Source organism: Eumetopias jubatus, unplaced genomic scaffold (assembly GCF_037043125.1).
Source record: "Eumetopias jubatus isolate StellerSeaLion01/CBP00866 unplaced genomic scaffold, mEumJub1_p1.0 scaffold_2, whole genome shotgun sequence".
NCBI lineage: Eukaryota > Metazoa > Chordata > Mammalia > Carnivora > Otariidae > Eumetopias > Eumetopias jubatus.
Window position 1 is genome coordinate 113,347,983 of NW_028274808.1, and position 22,496 is coordinate 113,370,478.

At 36.1% G+C, this 22,496-nt stretch overlaps 1 protein-coding gene across 1 annotated transcript in view; it reads left to right on the forward strand.

Moving 5' to 3' along the window:
• The window catches only part of COL25A1 (collagen type XXV alpha 1 chain), a 452,975-nt gene that overhangs the window by 242,944 nt on the left and 187,535 nt on the right, over window positions 1-22,496 (forward strand). The window contains exons 3-4 of the mRNA XM_028121315.2: window positions 1,763-1,807; window positions 3,827-3,834. Coding sequence (XP_027977116.2) covers window positions 1,763-1,807; window positions 3,827-3,834 — 53 coding nt within the window. The remainder of the gene's footprint in view (window positions 1-1,762; window positions 1,808-3,826; window positions 3,835-22,496) is intronic.

Below are 22,496 nucleotides of genomic sequence, written 5' to 3' on the forward strand. Positions count from 1 at the left end.
ATGCATTTTTCATATGTATTATTTGAATCTTTTCAACTTCTTTGCCTCTTCAGGGCAGATATACATCTTATACATAGCCTATATCCCCTACTATGCAGACCACAGACATCATAAGTATATAGTTGTTGCTAACTCGTTCTTACTTTAAGTGATTTTGTTTAGAAAAGAAAATCTGATTCCTAATCTTAAGGACATTGTATATATCAGAATATGTCAGTATATTTCTGTGGATGTGTGTTTGAGTGTGTGTGTGTGTGTGTATAAATAAGTATGTCTTTCATACCTATTAGGGTCCTACTGAGTTTACTTACCTGTGTATGTGATTCTCCTTCTGCTCTTAGTTTGGCCAAGAATATCCTGAATAGGATCCAAGAAATTTTTCTTTATTCGAAAAAGAAAGAAAGAAAGAAAGAAAGAAAGAAAGAAAGAAAGAAAGAAAGAAAGAAAGAAAGAAAGAAAGAAAAGAAAGAGAAAGAAATTTATCTTTATTCCAGAATACAGAGAGAAATCTGAAATTTTGAATAACAATTTTGGACTCTGCTTCAAAAATTCTCCTAACATTTTCAGTCAATTTTATTGCTTGATTGTTTTTAATCTCTTATAAAACACAGATAGCCACACTTATGCTGTGTAAAGGCTTGAGGGGAAACTAACTGGCCCACTGACATTTCTATTCTCATGATAGTGTTTCCATGTGGAAGTTGGTAGCTCAGGATCATGTTGAGAGCCGGCTGGCTGCTAAGGCCTGTGCTGCTTGTGTCTTGAACTTTCTAGACTTTGGAAGTCATCAGTCCAACTTAGAAGCTCATTCTTAAAGCCAGGAGGGTCTGTATTTTCCTTGGCCTCTTTCTTCCAGCAAATGTTATAAAACCTTAATTCTCATTGTGGGCTAATTATTCTCTTCTATTTGCCTGAACCATAATTCAGTGGGAACTATTCCTACTCAAAGAAATGAGGGCAGAAATTATATAATTGAGAATAATGGCTGGAAAGCTATGAATGTCTAGAATCCTGTGTTAAGTCTGATACATACTAGCTTGGTGGTCTTTATAGGCAGTTCACTGGGAAAAAAATTTTTTTCTTCCACTTTCAAAGTGGGATCATCATAAAGATTAAATATTTACTGACTGACAATAATGAGCCAGCTCCTTAGAAAAATGAGACCTATTGTTAGTACCTAAACACTTTCCAATTAAAAGAGTATGATTTTAACTCAGCTGGTTCTCAATTAGAGAAATTCCAATATATGAAAATTCATATTTAATAAAATAGAAATATTGTAAGGATTATTTCCATTATGAATATATACATTTAATTAACTGCCAACTAAATATTTTTAAGGGCATCACGATGGACCTGACTGAAGAGAAACTATAGTCATTTGTACTTGGTGCTTTTAATTATTAATATACTGCAACCTTTAGAAAAAAATTTTCCTAAGAAACATGAAATCTCAACACCACCAATTTGCAATTAAAGTCTTTCTTTATTAATGTTATCCAGGCAGGATGAATAAAAATTCTAAATGTTTAGCATTCTTAAGTAATGCTAGATGATTAGACATCTGGTGTAGGTTTTATAATTAAATGAGGCTTAAGAGTTATGCTGATAGGATAATGCTGGCCTTTACAAATATCTGGTCCCTTTCTTGAAGTTGTTAGTTAAAAACAGTGATAAAATACGTAGAAATTATTTACTAGCCGTTTTGGAACAAGAAACAAAATATTAAACCATGTTCAAAAAATTATTCTTTGTATTTTAGGCCCTCCAGGGAAACGAGGTAAGAGAGGCCGAAGGGGAGAATCTGGTAAGTCTCTCTTTCAGCTGCTCCACGTCACTAATGTTTTGGTTAGATTCCTGCATCTGTTCCTCCTAATTAATGATTATATTGTCTTGCTGGAGGTTGCACGTAAGCTTGTGTGTTTAAATCGCCTCTGCTAGACCTAGAATTTTTTTTAATCTTCTTATTTCCATCAAACTGTAGGTAGAAGTTTGGAAAATATTGTTGATTTGTTATGTTTGATAACTACTGGCACCCAGTTTTGGGTTATTTACTGTGTCAGGTTAAGTTCGTCCTTTGTGCACACAGTGGAGGGTTTCTCAGCTGCACGCAATGTGGCAATACACCCATGCTTCTGTCTCCACAGATAGCAAATGCAGGATCTTTATGAAAACATCTGCTTTGGGACACTGGGGCACATGTCTTGGAAAGCTTTATTGTTATTTTATCCAACTGGTACAATTTTGTCATGCTTTTACTCTCATTCATTTCAAAATTTGGAATTTTTATTCCTCTTGTATAACCCTAGAATTTTAGTGGTGACAGCAGCCTCAGTAATCAATCCAGCATTTTCATTTTGTAGTTGAGGAAATGAGGCCCCAGAGCGGTCAGGTAATTCGGCCAAGGCCACGCAATATTTTATGAGCAGAATTTGAAACAGGACCAATTGTCCTGATGCCCACTTCAGTGAGTTTTGGCTTTCAGGCCAAATCTCTATATGTATCTTCCTCTTACCTTGCAAGGAAGAACTGATGGCCTGATAAGACTTCACGTGGTCATTTACATTTTTGGAGTCTTAGACTTTATAAAACAAGCAAGACAGTAAGTGCACACACTCATTTGGATATTTGGTTTCAAAAAAATTTTTTTTATTTGAGTTTTTTTCTTTACTTTGAAAAGGTAATTTAAGATTTCATTCTAGTGTGCTAAGAAATGCTCTTCTCCAGTATTTTTTAATAAGTATTTATCAGTGTTAAAAACAACCAATTTCTAAGTGTTGAAGTAGTAGAAATACTAACCTACCAAAAAGAGCAGCAGATTGATTTGTTGTGTTTTTGTTTTTTTGTCTCATTTCCTTTTTTGAAAAAAAAAGGAAGATGTCAAAGTAAAAGGAATTTATGAAAATTCAGTAATTTGGGCAATATACTTGCTTAATTCCCTTAAGAGTGTTCTTAAAAGTTATCTTTAAACCTCATTTAATCTAAATAATTGGATACTTGTATAGGTATCCCTTTCACCTTACAAAGTTTTATATTAGAGGATGGTTTAAATGTGTTTTAAGGAATAAGAAATAATGAAACATTAGTGGAATCAAATAATCAGTGACTTGATCTTTGTCAAAAGAAATACAAAGGATTGGGGGAAAAAAGGTAAAAATTTTGAACTGATGTGAAGTTTTATAGAAAAATTAAAAAGTCAGTTCCTAACTTATTAGCTACTAAAAACTTGTGTTTTAATTGCGTATACAGTGTGGATATATTGAAATTTTCTAGACTTTTCCTGTGTTTTGATGAGAATACAAAGTTTTAAAGAAATATAAATATCAGGGTTTAGTCTTTTATATATTGATAATGCTACTGAATGAAAAAACATTCTTAGAACAAATAATGGGTACATTTCTCATTGAACCATTTTACCAAACTCAAGAAAGTTATATATCAATTCTGTCTAACTGGGCTATCATAAACAACCAAAGATCCTCCTGATTCATGTTTTATCTAAATTTTTAAGTATACATAGGCCATCTTAAGATGAACCTCTCAGTAATTCATAGACATGCCTCAGGGAATCTGAACATTTACTGAAATTTTATGTAAATCTTTGTGTGCAGATAGATGTAAATGCACTTTTCTGATATGGTATCAAAGTTGTCCATGAACTGAAAAAAAAGATTAAGATTCATTGAATTCTAGATGACTTCATCATCTTGTATTTTGCTAATGATTATGACAATGCTTTCATCTTATATTTAATCTTAATATTTTGCATCTTCACTAATTCATCTCCCCTTTCTCTTATTCTCTCCACCCCACCCCCACCCCACAGGTCCTCCCGTAAGTATTTTTGTTGCATTTGGGTTCATGTACCTTAATCGGGATCACGTATGTTAAAATTTTGTTAAGGCATCAAAATATAGTCTATATTTCAATTAGAAAAATGTTACTGACCTTTGAAGAGTATTTAACGTTGCGAAATTATTTTTCTGGTACACTGTTTTGGATATGTTGAAGTGCAAAATGTGTCAATTTAAAAAAAACCAACTTTATTTTTAATACTATCACAGCCAGTTACTCTTCTGGGACTTTTGGAATAACTTATGAAGCTCCTGATATTAAATCTTTTCCTGGAATTCTGAGGTTTCTCTTGCAAGCAAATCCCCAAGCTATTTTGCACTTCTTTTTTCATCTGTTTAAACTTGTATCTGAAATATTTGCATTTGCCAGTCCACCAAATGTAGATGGCAACATGATCATGGAAATGATACCCCCCATGGGCTTGGTCCGGTACTCCCTCCTTAGGCAACACTCCCTTTGAAGTCTGTTGGAGTTTGCCTGCATAAAAAACATGAGATGGAGCCCTTGGAGAGTTGCACTTTCTTTTTTCTTTCCTTGAGTAGGTCAGAGCTGCAGCATTCCAGCCTGCTTTGCACTCACAGGAACAGATTATCTTGTCAGCTTTGAGCTAGATGTGTTTTTGAGTAATAATATCCTGGATATCTGTTGTCTGACCCCAGTGTTTGCATTGTCCACTGTACGTTTACGGTAGCAATGATCATTGGCCTTGAGATATTTTCTCATCCCGAATAGCCAGTTTGCTCCAGGGTTCAAAGACTCCACATTGGCAACTTATCTGACAGGCCAGCATGGTCTGGGGAGAGGGGCTTAACATATACTCGTTTACTTTATTCAAAGGAAGCATTGGCTTCCAAATATCTTTTGCAGTCTTCCTGCCACGTTCAAGGGTGGAACATAAATCATGTTAGAAGTGTCTTTGCTTCTGTAACTGACTTTCAGCTCCTGCTTAATGCTAGGCAGATGGCATGGCCCAGGTCTAGGAGCCTTATTCTTTGGCTTCATATGTGAGCCTCTGTTTTTAAAACTAGAAGGAAACCATTACTACCCAGAGGAAACTCTGGGAATTACAGCCAGTATAGAGTGTTCCAGGCTTTTGTTGGTGGATGTAAGTATTAGACATGCCAAGAGGTAGTTAAATCTTGCTTTTGCTGTATGGTGACAGTCCGGGTTCTAGTATTTCCTCTTTGGCCCTTCAGAAGTTTCAGCAGCCACACAGACCCTCCTTTCTTGGGGCCATCTATTATTCCAGGTTGTCCACTAAAGATTTAATTGTTCTTTCCTTTCTTATTATATAAAAAGAAAATAGAACTAATATGTTTAAGCCCTGAGTACAGGCATACCTGGGAGATATTGTGGGTTCGGTTCCAGACTACTGCAATAAAGTGAATAACGCAATGCTTATAAAAGTTATGTTTACATTATACTGTAGTGTCTTAAGTGTGTAATAGCATTATGTCCAAAAACAAAACAAAACAAAAGGTACCTGCCTTAATTAAAAAATACTTTATTGCTAAAAATGCTAACCATCATCTAAGATTTCAGTGAGTCATAATCACTGATCACAGATCCATAACAGATATAATAATAATAAAAAAGTTTGAAATATTGTGAGAATTACCAAAATGTGACACAGAGACACAAAGTGAGCAAATGCTGTTAGAAAGTGGTTCCTATGGACTTGCTTGATGCAGGGTTGCCACAAACCTTTAATTTGTAATTAAAAAAAACCCACGATAGCTGTGAAGTCCAATAATGTGAAATGTAGTATAATGACATATGTCTGTATGGCAAGTAATATTCTAGGCACTTCACACACGTACTTTCATTTTGTCTCACATAAATCCTAGTGTTAACATTCCCATTGCTCAGTGAGGAAAAGACTCATAGAGGTTAATTATCAATAGTTGCACCTCTAGAGAGGGTTTACAAAGTTGGAATTATTTAGATGTGTCTGATTTTAAACCCTTTCCACTTACCACACTATCTCTATCCTTTATGAATTATGAATGTGTTACAACATTGGTCATTGTCACACAGGTTTGTCAGGCTATGGTCAAATCATATTCCTTGATATAAGTAATTATATATAATAAAAACATGTCTAAAAAATATAAAGCGGCTCATCTATAAAATGAGCATTCATACTGTCCCAACTTGACAACGTTTTGAAGAAGTTACAATGTTTAGCAAACTGCATCAAACCCAAGAAATAAGGTATAATTATGAGTTTTAATAATAATTGAGTTTATAATTTAATAATTTTAATAATTTAATAATAAATAAATAACTTAATAAATGAGTTTAATAATACTGACTAAAAAATAATTGAAGTCACTCACATTTGGAAAGATGAAGAACCATTGATTGTGAAAAAGAGGAAAATATATATTGATCATGTTATCTTTTCTAATACAATGGAGTCTTATGGTACTTGGGACCCCATATCATGGGAACCCTTATGGGTGAAATACCTTATAATGAAATCCTCTTGAGCCTCTAATTTCTAAACCCTTATATATGATTTTCAAGAAGTATTTGCCTTTTATCAAATTTAACTTTAGAGTTATAAAATATTTCCATTATATTTCTTGCATCTGAATAAAAATAAATGAACAGTGGCATTATTATGATTAAATAGCTTTACCAATGATATATTTATTGAGGTATAATATCTAATTATTGACAATTATAATTTGAAGTGACTATACTCATCCTAGTTTTAGCATCATTTAATTTTATGTGTATTTTCCCCTTCTATTTCTTTTCCCTGAACTGAAATCTTAAGTTTCTGTAATTTTATTTTTAGAGAAATTTTATTTTCCTAATTTTGTATTTTTAAAAAAATATATTTAACTATCTTCATAAATAAGAAGTTGGATGAAATATTAAAGCTTATGATGCCATTTAATGGCAGTTGCCCTTGCCTCCATCCTGTAAATTCAGTGTAAAGCACAAAGGTAGTCTGAGAAGTTCCATGGTCTTGCTTTTGGTGAGCAATCCATGGCACAGAGCCTGTGCCAGAATCCTTGGCAAAAGTAAATTCCTCCAGCTCCTTCTAGCCATGAGCTTCTGTGGTCCCATGGTTTCGCATGTACAGAAAGATTATGAAGTATAACGTGGTGTCCTGGTGTGTATTTTCTTGTCATTCACTTTCACTTGTGAAATGTGCTCAGTAGTGTAAAAAACAGCATTCAAGCACTTATGAAACAAACAAATAAAAGATTGATTGACCTGAGGGACAGTAACAGATCTCTTTTGCCACTAAGAGTCACCTTTTTCATTGCCTTTCTGAAATAATACCCTGAAGTAAAATTTTTTAAAAAAGCATAATGATAAAATTTAATTTAGCAACCTTACATTTACATCTTCATTTGATGTATTTTGGAGAACTTGGATACATTACACTAGAATTATGTGTGGCTAAAGTGTTTTTCCTCTGTCAGTTTCTATGTCTTGCATATTGAGATCATTTATAATTTAAAGCTTGAAATACAACTTGAATTAGATCCCACATATCAATTTGCCCTTTAGGAAGAATCTATTCAGCTTATAACTCAGTTACCCATTTTGACAAAAAGATATCACGGGGCGCCTGGGTGGCTCAGTTGGTTGAGCGACTGCCTTCGGCTCGGGTCATGGTCCTGGAGTCCCGGGGTCGAGTCCCGCGTCAGGCTCCCCGCTCGGCGGGGAGTCTGCTTCTCCCTCAGACCCTCTTCCCTCTCGTGCTCTCTATCTCTCATTCTCTCTCTGTCAAATAAATAAATAAAATCTTTTAAAAAAAGATTAAAAAAGATATCACTACCATAGGAGTCTCTATTATAAAAGGCTACAATGGAGTAATTTTATGATAACATAATTTACTTTTACATGAACATCAGGTACTTTTTTCTATTTTCTTTTTCATAAAGGTAACATGTATTAAAACAGTGCTCTAGAGGAATCCATGAAAGTGCTTTGATCGCCTAGCTCGGATATCACGAATATGTTTGCTAGGATGATTTGCCTGACCGTTGTGTTACCTGATTGCTTATGGCATGAAATTGTACCTTCTATTCTGGATGTCTTAAAAATACATTCATGTTTCAATAAGAAGCAAAAAGTAAGATTAAATTTATAAAGTGACTTCAAGTTTTCAAAGTAGCAAATTTTGCACTATTTTGGACCCTTTTTAGAATCGGTAGGGGATGTGGTTTCTCTGTCCTTTGTCCTCAAAGGAGATGCTATTCTAATATTCATAGGTAGCAGATTCAAATGAGTCCTATAACAGAAAAGAGTCAGGAGACCTGTTTTAACTGGCTTTTTATTTGTATCAGTCTATCAAGCCGTATAATTGTGCTTGACTGACAGAGATATGATGTTATTGTTGGTAGCATAGAACCCTCTGAGGTGTGAAATACGACGCTCTTGTGCAGCCTGTTCTGTCCCATCTACCTTCAGCAATTGTCAACTCAATTTGAAGTCCAGAATCTTGTTGACAGATGAATGAAGCAGACTTAGCCAAGTTAAGCTTACAATGCTATTTCTGCCAGTGTGGTAGATGAATTAGGAAAAGAAATCTCTGAGGAAATTTTAGATGAAAAACTCTGCTATCTTTACTTCATATTGTAAAAAAACAATATGACTTTTAAGTCAATAGTAAATCTTTTCCAGATATGCTAATAATTACAGTTTATGGTAAACTTCCTACCACGTGTCACTTTACAGACCATTCTCATGGTCTGTAAATTCTCATACCAGGACCGTGAACTAGAGATTTGTTATACCCATTTTACAGACTAAGAAACTGAGGGTTGGGCAGGTCAAGTAATTTTGCCCAAGCACTCACATTTAGCAGGAAGCAGAACCAAAATTTGAACCCATGCCATCTCTATCTCTCTTCAAAGCCCACCCCCCCCATATTTCTATAAGATGTTTTTCAGGCAAGTAAGGTTTAAGATTTACCACTTTCTTTGCAAATACCTTCTTTGTTGTGTCTTATCCTACCCTCTGTTACCTGCAGTTCCTATTAAGCTTTTCTTAGTTATCTGTAGATCTCCCATCTTCCATGTGCTCTTTCATACTGCAGGTTACTCAAGACAAGCTTATAAATCATCTAATTCACATCTAATGTGTGGTGATAATGAGCTTTGCCTCTGAGTGAAGAAAATTAAATACAAAATTGTCTTGGAGTATTTCAGCAAATGTTCCTTTAATTTCTTCTTTGTTATAGTCCTGCTTAATTATTAGCACATTTTTATTTCTATTTGGGCTCAAAGAGAATGCTTGTGGATGTGTAGTGGCTTAGTTTTTTTCTATAATAATAGAGCATTATTGTTGATAGAGCAAACCATTTATCTTATAGGAAGCAGAATCACTGCAATTTACTAGGATGGCTAGATAAAATTCAGATATAGTCACCATAACAAACCAAAGAAACAGACAAAACAAGCCTGGAGAATTAGTTTGCATCTAAAGGCCATTTGGGGACAGGGCTATAATAGAATGACCATAGGCTATCACAGATGGGTAGTTCATTTTGGGACACTGAACACAGGTTTGTCTCTTGGAACAAAAGGTAGGAAAAGAGGATATAACTATAATTCTTACATAGAATAGATTCCCCAGTGTCTTTTTTGTCTTCTGTTTTGAGTGATTCAAGCTGCCATGTTTGAAGAGGGAACTGCACTCAGTGGCAATTTATTTCAATGCTCCCTCTCGTATTGTTTATGTGGATTTGTGCCAGATTAAGCAGAACTTTGGAATTCTTGAAAAGGGCAAGATAATGGGTAAAGACCCTCAAATTGAGGTAAATAAGGGTGTTAAAATTTAAAAAGAGGGGGAGAGGAGGAAATAGACATACAAAAATATTGACAATGTTTTCCTTTGCAACGTTATTTTTTCTACTGGTCTATTTCTAGATGCCATCTGTTTTAGAAAAACTGTACTTATTATAACAGACAGACCCTGAGATGTTAGTAGTTTACCACAATATACATTTATTTCTTATACACGATGAGGGACAATCTTTCAGGGACCCAGAGTGATGGAGACTGCTATCTTTCATCCGAGTGTTCTAAAGTTACCCTGAGCATAGATATGCAGCCATCAGATTAGAAAAATAGGAAAGAGAGTGAAAGGTTAGATAGAAGGATTTTCTTTGGCCAGCACTTGAAGTACAGGGTTTTATGGTTTGTATCACTTTTGACCACATTCTTTTGGCAAGAGTCAACTTCCATCTTCACACATAACTGCAAGAAAGATCAAGAAATGTAGCTGTGGGCTCAGAAGGAAAGGTAAACACATTTGGTGAACAGCCAATCTCTGCTGCCCTTTCTGGAAAGAATTCCTTAGGAAATAGAAAGAAAAAAAAAAAGGAATAGAAAGAGCCAGAAATCCTCAGAGAGATGTACATAGGTATGTCACTTGGGTAATAATGTAACCTCTGTCTTATTGTAACATTTTACAGAAGAAAAATATTCATCAAAATTATTATCACTAGAATGGAGCACCTGGGTGATTCAGTAGGTTGAGCATCCAACTCTTGGTTTTGCTTCCGGTCATGATCTCAAGGTCATGGGATCCAGCCTCAGCTCAGCATGCAGTGTGCTTGAGATTCTTTCCCCCTCCCTTTCCCTTCCCCTCTGCTCATCCCCCAACACAAACTCTCTCTCTCAAATAAATAAATAAATACAATCTTTTAAAAAAAAAACTATTATCACTAGAATCCTTGAACAGAAAAAAAAAGTAAAACGGAGAAGTTGTTTTTTTTTTTTTAAGTTGGGGATTGGTTTATAAGAAGAGTGGGGTATTAATGCCAGGTCATGAGCCCCAGCCCTGACCAGGTTACTTCGTAACATCAATGATAATGAGGGCTTTTTAACTTTAAGCACTTGCAAAATCTTTAAGCACAATCAGACTCTGTTATGGCTTTTTCTTTCCTCTCTGTACTGTCTCTCATGCCACTGAGTGACTTCATTACCTTGTGTCTACAACAGTACTGGGTTCAGGGTAACTTCCTCAACTAGGAACAATTCTGGTTGTCTCTCTTGTTTCATATTCCCAATTGTTTCAGGTGAAAGCTTAATGTTTAGTAATGCTTTTATGAAAAAAATGACTAATGCTCTTAAAGCAACTCTTAGAAGGTTTGAAAAGTAAGCAACTGTCACTCTTTGGTGGGCAACAGATGATTAAAACCAAAGAGTTTAGATGTGGATCCTCTCTCCCAAAGATACTTGGTAGATGAAAGAAGAGAGAGCTAAAAGAGTGTTTCTTTTTATATTAAAAAATAAAAAACAGAATAGCACAAGACAGTCAGAATTATTAAAAAGTAAACAACTTTTTTTTTGCTTTTAAAGTTTTTGCTGTCAGTTGCTGATTGGATACTGCAAACCTTTCAAATATCCAGTTTACACACAAATGGGGTGTCACATCACTCTTTCCTGTTTGACTTTCTTGTGACCAGAGACTCATGTTGCTGAATTCCTAGGACTGTCTGTCTATGTAGGCTTGCAGATGGCTTCTTGGACAAATTGGGGAGGTAGTTATATGACCTCTGCAATCATGGATTTGTGGGGCAATAACTAGGTCTGGTCAAAAAGCCACTCTAAAATAAAGTGCTGTTAAAAGCAGTTTGGACTCATTTTGAATGTTAGCACTTTGAACAAGGTCAAACAAGTGATTGAAGGGTACCTCATTGTTTCCTCGTGAATGTCTATACACTCAATAATCTTTGTGGAGCATGTGATTACAGAGAAGTCCTCAATGTCCCCGTTCTTCCAAACTAGCTATTTAAAATGCTATGATTTCCTCTTAAAAAAGGGTAGCTCCTGCTTAATTTCTGATTATGTCGACATCATGAAGATGGCCTACATTTGGCCTCAGTTGACTAAGTGACCTGTTTGATTTGAATAGAGTCCTAGACTATAATATAGAAAGAATTCCCTTATCTAGATGTCAAATGAACTTTAGTTCCTGCTTTGGTGAAATTAAAAGACATCAAGTCATGAATCTAAAGTGTCTGAGGTTACCTAAATGTTCATATGATTTTTAAATGATTTTTAAAAAATCATTACGAATGCTATTTTTAATGCCTTTTTTATTTTCACAGGTCCCCCCATGCTTTCTTGAGATTTGCTTAGGGTTAAATGAAATAAAGCTTTTTCTTATTTTCTTACTTGCTAATAATTTCAGCCTCAGAAATACATATACAACTCTAGCTTTTATTTCTGCAGAATTTTTTATTAGAAAGTATTTCTTTATGGTCAAGGAAATGAATAAAGGATGGAATCAGGATATAGAGTCAGGAGATACTTTAAAGGGTTATTAATAATTAGCTAATACAGTTGTTTAAAATATAGTGCTGTTTATCACTGATACATTCATCAAACTCATATTGAGTACCTAATATATGCCATGCCCCCTGCTAGATATGGTGGTGATAAAATAACAAGATAAGCTACAGTCTTCAAGGAACTTAAGAGTTTAGTAGAAACAAAACAAAAATATAGCAATATTATGTGAGAAGAAGTATGCTCCGGTTATGTCCAGGTACAATACAAGAGGGGTAAATAACCCAGATTTGGGTGGGGAGGGGATCAGGGATACCTCTGGATCTATGATAAGTCAAGGAGTTGTTGACGTGGAAAATTTAAGTAATGCAATGTTTTCAGGGAGGCTAGCATTTTCAAAGGCTTTGAGGCACAAGACAGAATGGCATTTGGGGGAAATTGCATTTTAAACAGGTTGAAATGTAAAGTTCAGGGCCATAAATCAAGAGAACAGAGATTGGAGTGGATAAGGCTGTGAAGGACCATGCAGGCCATGCTGTCATTACCCTGAGAGTATACAAAGTCTGAAGGATTTAAGAAGTAGGGAGGCATGGTCAGATGAACATTTTAGGAAGTTCATTCTTGCTAAAGGACGAGAGGACAAAAAGGAAGTGAGAGATGATTAAGGTACTGTTGCAGTTATTTAGGTGAGAAATAGAATGGCCTGGAGAGAAGTAGAAACTGGGATAGATTCAGGGGCTATTAATGAGGTAGAAATGGCAGAAATTTATGACGAGATGTAGGGGTGAGGAGGAGAGAGAGGTGATTCTCAGGTCTTGCTCTGGGCAATAATAGTGCAGGCCACTGGGACAGGGAATAAAGAAGGCAGAGGAGGTTTGGTCTGATGGAAAGTTATAGGTGCATATGGGACATCCAGATGGAAGCATCCAGTAGCCAGTTGGCTATGTTGTTATTCCACTCAGGGGAGAGGTTTGAGCTGGAGTGAGAGCTTTAGGAATAATGAAGTGGTTGTAGGAAAAAATAGCTGGTTGTTGAAGTGATTGAAGTTATCAGGCTATTCAACTCATGAAGATGAGACCCTCCCCCACTCTCCTTTAGAGTTAGTCATTTAAGAAATAGGTGGAAAAATTGGAGCCCTTAAAGAACACTGAGACAGAGTGCTTAAGGAGATGGAGGGAGAATCAGTACATACTACAATCAAGGGAGAAAAGGGAAAAGTTTTAAAATGAAGAGAGTGGTGAACAGTGTTAGATACTGCAAACTGGCAAATAGGCTGAAGACTGAAAAGCGTGCACTGTGTTTACCAATACAAAAAGCCTTGGTGCTGCTTTTCAGAGCATCCCCAAGCACATTAATTAACATCACTTTGTTCCCTGACTATGGTCTATACCTATCAGCCATTTTGCCCAGAGGGGGTAAAATGGGTATAATATAAATCAACCACAAATGGAAAACTCATGTATCCTTAGGACAGCACATGTTATTAAAATGTCTTTTTTGATTATTCCCACAATGGGAAATATAGCATTTGGATGGAAGATACACGCAGTGCCAAGTTGTAACTCACAGCTATGAGTACAAATGAAGGTCTCTCATTTAGTTTCTCCCTCCATCCCTCCTAGCCTTCTTTTGTCCCTTAAATTATTTTAAAAATATAGTCAAACAATGAATCATGGAACACTACATCAAAAACTAATGATGTAACGTATGGTGATTAACATAATAAAAAATGTAAAAAATAAAAGATACCTTAAAAAAAAACAAAAAAAAATAAAAATAAAAATATAGTCCCAGTCTCAGACAGCTTCTAATTTGGTTGAAGAGACTAGTCTTCACCTTTGTTTACTATTTATGAACCATACAAGTCACTTTATACTTAAATGCCAAATGAATGAGCCAGATAGTCACAGCACTAGTTCTGAATGAAGAAATTCTATTAAAAATGGCTAGGAAAATTGGAACTTGAGCTGAGACTTGAAAGATGGGGAATAATTGGATTGCTGAAGAAAGAGAAGGGGGCCTAAGAGGTGGTAATGAGCCATTGGAGAGGCAAAGGTGTCTGGAGTAGTTGGCTCTTGATAGAAGTAGTCGAGGTTATTCTGGAAGGACTGGTCAGGATTCCACATGGAGAGCCTTGAATGCCAGACTTAGCAGTATATGGGTTTTCAATTTTAATAGAAAAAGCTATAGGCAGTTGGTAAGCAATAAATGAAAGCTTATTTAGAATGATTGATCTGAGAGTAATTTGCAGGGTAGCTACTGGAGGAAACATGAAGAAAATCTAAGATGGGCTTCATATGAGAGAAGTTACCAAAGAAGAGTTATAGTATTTATAGAATGAATATGAGGTGTGAACCAGAGGAAAAGTGAAGGATGATTCTGCAGTGGAGACAGAATAGGACACCGTGGGAGCAGCAGCTCAAAAATGGAATATTTAATGGAGGAAAAAGATGTCAGTGTTGAGTATTTTGAATTTGAGTTATTGGTATGATATCTAAATGGAGGTAGTTATGATTTTAGAAGATACCAAACTCTTCTCATTGTGACCAAAAATGATCATTCACTTGGGGCTATATTCTTTCTACTCTGTATTGCTGGCATGGCTAGAGTGATGCTCCAGCAAAATGGCAAACAAGATAAAGGCTGAAAAGAATCCACTGTGTTTTCCAATAAACATGTCTTTGGTGATTGTATCAGTCAAGGTTCTCCAGAGAAAAAGAAGCAATAGAATATCTATCAGACAGAGATTTATTTTAGGGAATTGGCCACATAATTGTAGGACCTGGTAAGTCTGAAATCTTTGGGCAGACCAGCAGACTGGAAACTGAGACAGGGTTTCTATGTTACAGTCTTGAGGCAAAATTACTTCTTCTTTGGGAAGCCCCAGTTTTTTGCTCTTAAGGTCCTCAGATGATTGGACAAAGCCCACCCATATAATCAAGGACAACTTGCTTAACTTAAAGTCAATTGATTGTAAATGTCAATCATATCTATAAAATAACTTCACAGCAACATCTAGACTAGGGTTTGACCAAACAACCAGGCACTATAGGCTAGCTACACTGACACAAAATTAATCATCATAGTGATGTTTTCAAATAAGCACCTCTTCAAGCCATACTTCTTCAGATCCCTGCTAAATACGCACAGTTTACCTTCATACTTGTCCTTTATTTCTGTCTTCTCCCTTCTCTGTAAATCCTTCCTCCTTCCTCTTTGTCCCTTTAGTTGATTCATCTTTCATGTTCCATATGCATAGCCCTATAACTTTGCCTGTGATGTGTAAATATATATGCATCCTTCATTTGCAAGCATTCTTGTCTAATTATTATGTAATACATTTAATTGGAAGTTAGTGATCAAAAGCCCTTTCATGTAGATCATTTGATGCTACAACCCTGTGAAGTAGACAGGACTGCTAGCATTGCTCTGTTTTACTTACCAGCTCCAAGTGGGGCTCAGAGAAAGGGAGTGACATACTTGTGACACATGGCTCATAAGTGGTATGTGGACACCACTAAGCTTTGGGATGTTTATATTTGATGTTCCTGTAGCAAATAAATACAGATCCACAAACTTTTTAGAGAAAGACAAGAAGAGAGTCTCTCCTACTTGACACATTTGAGGATGAAAGATTCCTGGAAAACTGGCATTTGGAACCTAATGAGAGTAAAAGAGAGAGTATTTGGTAATAGCACTTCTGCTGCCCAGAGCCCATCCAGACTGAGGAAAAGGACAAAAATGGATCAGCAGGGGTTGGCCAGGCACTGAGGTGAGTCAGTAGGTCTGAGGGAGGCAGCCTAGGCTGCAGACCAAGCCAGAGATGCAAGGAGCTCACTCTTCCTAATCACTGCCCCCGCCCCCCCCCCCGTGCTCTCCCTTCCTCTTAGCTTTTGACCTGTCACCTCTTACAGTGTCCTGTGGAAGAACAGAAACAGGAACACTAGGGCATCTATACAAAGTGGCTGAATCACCACTTCCTTTTCTTAATAAACAAATGAAATCCATATTTGTGTAGCTAACCCACAGAAAAAGAAGGAGAATGTTTGGCAGGCACAGTAGAAACTCAATCTGGAAACTACAAATTTAAAAAACAATTATTTTAAATTTCATATCACAAACTTCCTTTTGGAGGCTTCCGTTAGCTACATCTATGTTAGAATATTCTTCTGGGAGTAGAAATATAAGCACTCCAGAGCTTTGTGCTCCCCAGAGCTTTGGATTTTATAGGACACATGAAAGCATACTTTAGTCCTGTACTGCAGACACGGTCTTTTGTTCTGATATATAATTTTGTTCAACAGTAGTAGACACACATACTTTGTCTCTTGATTTGCAGTTTTGGGAACAATTTCAACTTGCTCCCTTCCAGAGCACATTATTAACAACCAATTGGCATACAGTTTCAGGCTTTTTCACAGGTGAGAGTGAAAATGGAAAGAGTGGATTACAGAGTTCTCTGCAGGCACCCCGAATAATTTATCGCCCTTCTGTTGTAATGACTGAATGTATATATCTTTCACCATATGTAGCCTTCCATTTAGACATTCAATCAATGGTAAAGAATAAGAACGGGTTTTTAAAAACCGTCCCTTGGAGTGGAACTAATCGGCTTGTGGTTTCCTTTCAGGTAGTCTGACTGTTCTCCAAATATGCCCTGTGTATCCTCAGATAGGAAATGACCTGAACTTCTACTTCCAGTTGTGTGGGTTATTTATCCTGGTGCACCCCCCTCCATTTCCGCCCAACCCTCTATTTTGCATATTAAAGTTAAACCTCTAACCATTGAATTCTCATGTCTGACTGCAAAGTGGATCTGGCATGGCCATTACATAAAACCTTACTTTGTACATTATATGGCATGAGTTGAAAAGGAGTGATTTTTGAATTCCCATATTGTTTACCAGTTTGAAAGTTGCACGAAGGATGAGGATTTATTCCTTTGGCCGATTAGATCCCCTGGGTTTTATTTGTTAAAAATGTTATTTTCTCATAGGCATTAACTCCCCTGTTTAGAGGGAGGGAAAAGTCTTTATTTTATCTTTAGTTTGGTGATATTAATAGACTTTAGGAAAAGAGACTTTGCAGAACATAAACTGATGGCAATTTCAGATCGTTGGAACATTTTGAACAAAAAAGATTGTTTGACCTCATATCAAATATCATAATTTGTAAGAATCTCACTACAAAAATTGTACATTCTCTGTAACATGAAGTTTCTGAAGCGTATATATTTAATCAAAACCACAAGGCAAATGAATTTGGATTGAGAAACTCCTCCTATTTGTGAGGAGGGGGAAGCTTTCATTTTGTCATTAAAGAGTAGGCAATTTCTTTCATTTTTAGAACTTCCAATACTTTCTGGAAACTCTAGTAACTAAAGCACCTTGATCATCTACTAGACTTCTGTTCTGTTAAAAATTGAGTAAATAAGAATGCTTTCATTCACTGTAAATTATTAGTGAAAATTGACCTGTCTTATCTCTCTGTAGAAGCAGGAACTCAGTCTATTACCCTAAAGTACAATGACTGCTAAGTTGTAAACTATTTTAGTACTTTCGGTGATTTATAATACCCTTATTATATTGTCAGTAAATTAGATGCCATGGACAATATAAGCATTCTTTTTAAGAAGAGTTTTGATAACGGTCAAAGCAGACAGTTCATATGAGAATGTTTCTTTTTGGGGACTGGAAGTCAGCATCATTTTAAGTATGAAATGTTTCTTTGCTATATCTTGCTTTTGCTTGCTGACAGTAGCTACAGCAGGTGGCTTACTCTTAAAATCAACATGATCAATCTCTTAAAAATGACATCTCTTTTGTTACATATTTGTTCTCACCTTGTCTCACTCTGTGCTGGCTAGCCTTTTAAATGCCTTAGGATACCAAGAATGGCATCTAAATAGATTCCTAAATTACAGATCTTCAAACTTCTTACTTTTAAACTATAACCAAAATTAGCTAAATGTGGTTTGGCATGATCCATTAAGGGCATTATATGAAGCCCAGAAATATGAATATGTGCACTTATATAAAACCAGCTCCTTGTCTAACATCCAAATATATATGTTATGGGACCCTAAAGCCCCATAGTAGAGTATTAAGTTCTGATATTTGTATCTATGGGCTTTTAATTTCTTTCTAACAAATTGAAAAATGATACATCTGTAGCGATTGACCAAGTTACTGACTCTTTAGTCAGAATGCCTTGTAGCTCAGACTTTTCTGCTAAGTAGAAAAAAACCTTTTTTTAGAAGAGGGATCTTTTCCTGAGATTTTTATCTTCAAACATGGAAAGTTTCAGGGTGCATAAAATACAAAAATTATAGAATTCTAGCTGGTGGAAACCTCAGAGAGTAAGTCCAAGTTTCCTCTTCAGTTTTTAACTTAGAGAACTAAAAGTGGACCCCAAGCAGGTATTTGAAGGAAGATTTCATCTCATTGACACAGAACTATTCTGCAGTGATGAAAATGGATGTATGAATAATGGTATGCAGTATATTCTATCTTAATTAATTCAGTTTTAAGGGAATATCTTCTAAAATGCTCCATATTTTAATAAGTTCAATTCATCAAAGTCATCATGTCACATCTGTTACAAAGATTGGTCTTTTGCTGAACACTAGCCAAATAAGTTTCCAGAAATGACATTTTTCACAGTTTATTGTGTTCTCATCATCCTGGCACAAGCCACATCAAGTGTATTTCTTGAGCAGTGCTTAAGATGAATTAGTCATGTGCATTCTGTTTCTGCACATGGAGGTTTCAGTTTCTTAAGAAAAATAAGGGCTTTTAGGTAATAATGTCTTTCAGGTTTTAATCAGCCATAAACTTTTACATTCTTGTTTTTTAAACGCTTGTGTGGTTAAGAAATAGAATAACACCATGAAGGAAATTTATTTCCTACTTTTAAGTAATATTACTCCTTAATTACTTGAGTTAAATCTTATGTTTTACCCCAATTTAAATGAAAATAAGTTAAGAGAAAGTTTGGGAATCTATTTATTATTGAATTGAGTTCAAGTATTTGAATGACTTGGCATTATTTATAAACTTTGATTGCTCTTTTGGTTTCAAATCTTACTTAGACATGGTTAATATTTGTGCAAGTAAAAATAAAAATTTATTATGAAATGACACAAGATTGAGTGATACATATTTTTGATGTAAAGGATATTGTAGTCAAACAGATTCATTTTTTTTTCTACGAGTTTAGAAGAAAACATGATTCTATAGCATTATTGAATGGCTTACTATTTCTCACCATTCTTTCCCTACTATGGGCTCTTCATGAAGGGGAAATGTTGAAAAGAAGAATTTAGAAAACTGGGAAATTCCTACACCAGGAAATAGGCAGGTTAAACTTTATCTCTAGGATCAGAAAGGAAAAAGGTTTCAAATTTATTGTTTTCTTCAACAAATTGGAAATCTTAATTATGGTTTGATTGAATTTCTGGACTTCTCTCTTCTGATTGGGATGGCTCTTGCTGTTCCTGCCTGCAGTCTCAACTTGACTGTACAAATAAGGAGACCAGATTCCACTGTACTACAGATTGCACATGTGGGAATATACACAGGAGCTAAAGGAACCTCGAACTGCACTCCACCTGCCTTCTGACATTGGTGAAAAATCCTCCCTCTGGTTAATCACAGAACCAGGTCCCTTGACTTCCTTTGTGAATAAAGACAATGCTACGTAACTCTGATGTCCTAGTTCATGCTTCATACACCTATACATTGTGTGTGTGTGTGTGTGTGTGTGTGTGTGTACACATGTGTGAACTGGACTGAAACTTCTCCCTGAACTCTCCTTTCAATGAGAAAAAAATAAATGGCTGAGGTTTGCAGTTTGTCAAAAGCTTTGAAAAGATTGCTTTAACAGACATTATTTCTGGAGGCTTGGACTGCCTTTCCACTCCTTTAGGAAGGACCTGATGGGATAGCCTAATTTACTTTGTGCATGCCAATTATTAATACAAATGTCTACCTTGGCCTCCTTCCTTTCATTTATACAATTTCAGGAATGGTCAGTCAGCCATGCTCCAGATAGAACATAGAACCATTCATGCACAGGAGCTTGTGTTTTATTCTCTCCCCAGTAGGCTCTAAGCATGCTACAGCTTAGAGCCATGTGGCTACAGCCCATGGAACACTTATCTTTTATCCCTTGGCAGTTATTTAGAATCATTCAGAAAGAACCTGCCGAGCCTCATCAATAGAGGTAATTTAGCCAGTGGCTCTGAAAATGCTAAGTTACGTTCCCTGTCTCAACTGAGAACATTTATGTTACAGAAGAAATGAAGTGTATTCAATATGCTCTTGAAGAGTGCATTACAGTATCTAATTCGGTCCCAGCATCAGTAACTGTACAACCATATAATGTTAAAATAGGTGGCTTATTTTTTAATAAAATCAATTTTATTGCAGTGACAAGAGAGCACTATAACTAGTTTTCACAATTTGAGCCTTTGTCGCAGACCTTTCAGTCATGTGGGAAGAAAAAGCCCAGTAAAGTATGGGGATCTGGAGATGTCTGCACTTCTCAGTTGTCTGTAACAGTGGGTTCCCTGTTGAAGAGCCCATACCATAATTTTCCTTGTGTTTTCTGGCACCACCACAGTGCCTAGAATTTAGTAGGTTGATCGAATGAAAATTCATATAAGGGTGAATTTTTTAAGCCAAATATTTATTGTTTACCTTCCACTGTCCAAGGTGCAGTTGAGCATAAGAATTAAAAAGCATAGGCTCTGGAATCTGACAGACCTGAATTTATATCTCAGTATTTCTACTTAATAGTTGTGTGATCTTGGGTAAGTCACTCAAGCTCTTTCTGTCTCAGTTTCGACAACTGTAAAATGGGCTAATAATTGTACCCACTAATGTGCGCAAAGCGAACAGCCTAGTGCCTTGTATCTTGTAACAGCATGGTTAAATGTTAGCTGTTCAAGGAGCATACTGTTTAATAGGGGAGAAAAGATACTGATAGCTATGATTTTAGTCAGAGTGTAACATCGTAAAGGAATTAAGAAAACAATCTGTGGATATTAAGAAATAAACTTCCCATATGCTGTGGGAAACCAGACAAATCTTTGTGACAGCCTTAAAGTCTGGACGGGATTTTGTTTTTCTTTTTCTTTTGGCATGTTTCATGTTCTTATATAAATTCTAGTCAGTTAACATCTAGTGTAATATCGGATGGGCTTTTGACAAGGAATGGGCAGGGGGGCGGCAGGCTGAGGGGATAACTGGGCAAGACTGTGCTAGATGTCAGGAGCCCGGAGCAATTGCAGGGATGTCGTGAGGGCTAAGGGTCTCTTTGGAGGCTGAGCCGCAGGTTTTGACTGCTGGGTCTACCTGAGCCTTGATTTGGTCAAAATAAGATGTCATTCCCTTTGATAGAGTAAAAGTGAAGTTTTAAACTTTGGTCAGTCCATCCTGCTGGGAGTCCCTGAGTGCTCAAAGGGCCATATTTCTTTCTCCAGCATGTCCACAGTGCCTTGTTTGCATAGCCACCGTAACACTTAAAGTCTTGTGACTTGGTTGGTAAAGTCTATTTATCCTTGTTATAGAAAATGTAGGAAATGGGTGATTCATACAAATTCTATGGTAGCTTGTCATGAACAATGTCTAAAGGCACTAAGAATTATAAGAAAATCTTGAGTACTTTAGGCAAATATTTTGTGTAATTACTCTGTACTTCAATGATTTTCGAGTCCTTACTGAATAAATATAGATGACATCTTTATTATTGCTATCCCTTGTTTTTGAGACCATATTCCTACAATTAAGTCTAAAGAGATAGAAAGATAAAATAACTAAAATAAAATAAAAACATGTTTAAAGAAACTGTTAAAACAGTGCTGGTAAAACCTATAGCCACAGATCAACACATCATACGTTCTACTAATTTACAAAAGTATTTGTACAATTGAACTTATTAAATACAGTTCAGTAGGTATGTCACAAAGTAATGTGGAAGAACAAAAAATACATCTAACAGAGAAATGGAGACCATTACCTACACGCCTCCCATATCCTCACTTTCCTCCTTAATACATGGGATGTCGTAGTGTGTCACTTTAATCACACTCTTAAATACACTGCAAATGCCCTTCTTCCTCTCTCTTACCTGGCCTGGGGAAACCCAAGCCTAGTAAAATACAACTCACCCTCTACTCTGCACCTGCACCCATATCATAGAATGAAGGAGGACAAAAACAACTCCGTTAACTGGTTTCATTTTAAATTCACACTACTAATCTCATGAGGATCCATCATGCTGCCCAGGCCCCCAATCGATGTTCATCATCCAGTCACTGTTTCTTAGCGAATGCAAACTTTTTCTTGCTCCTAAATCCTCCAGCATCTCCTT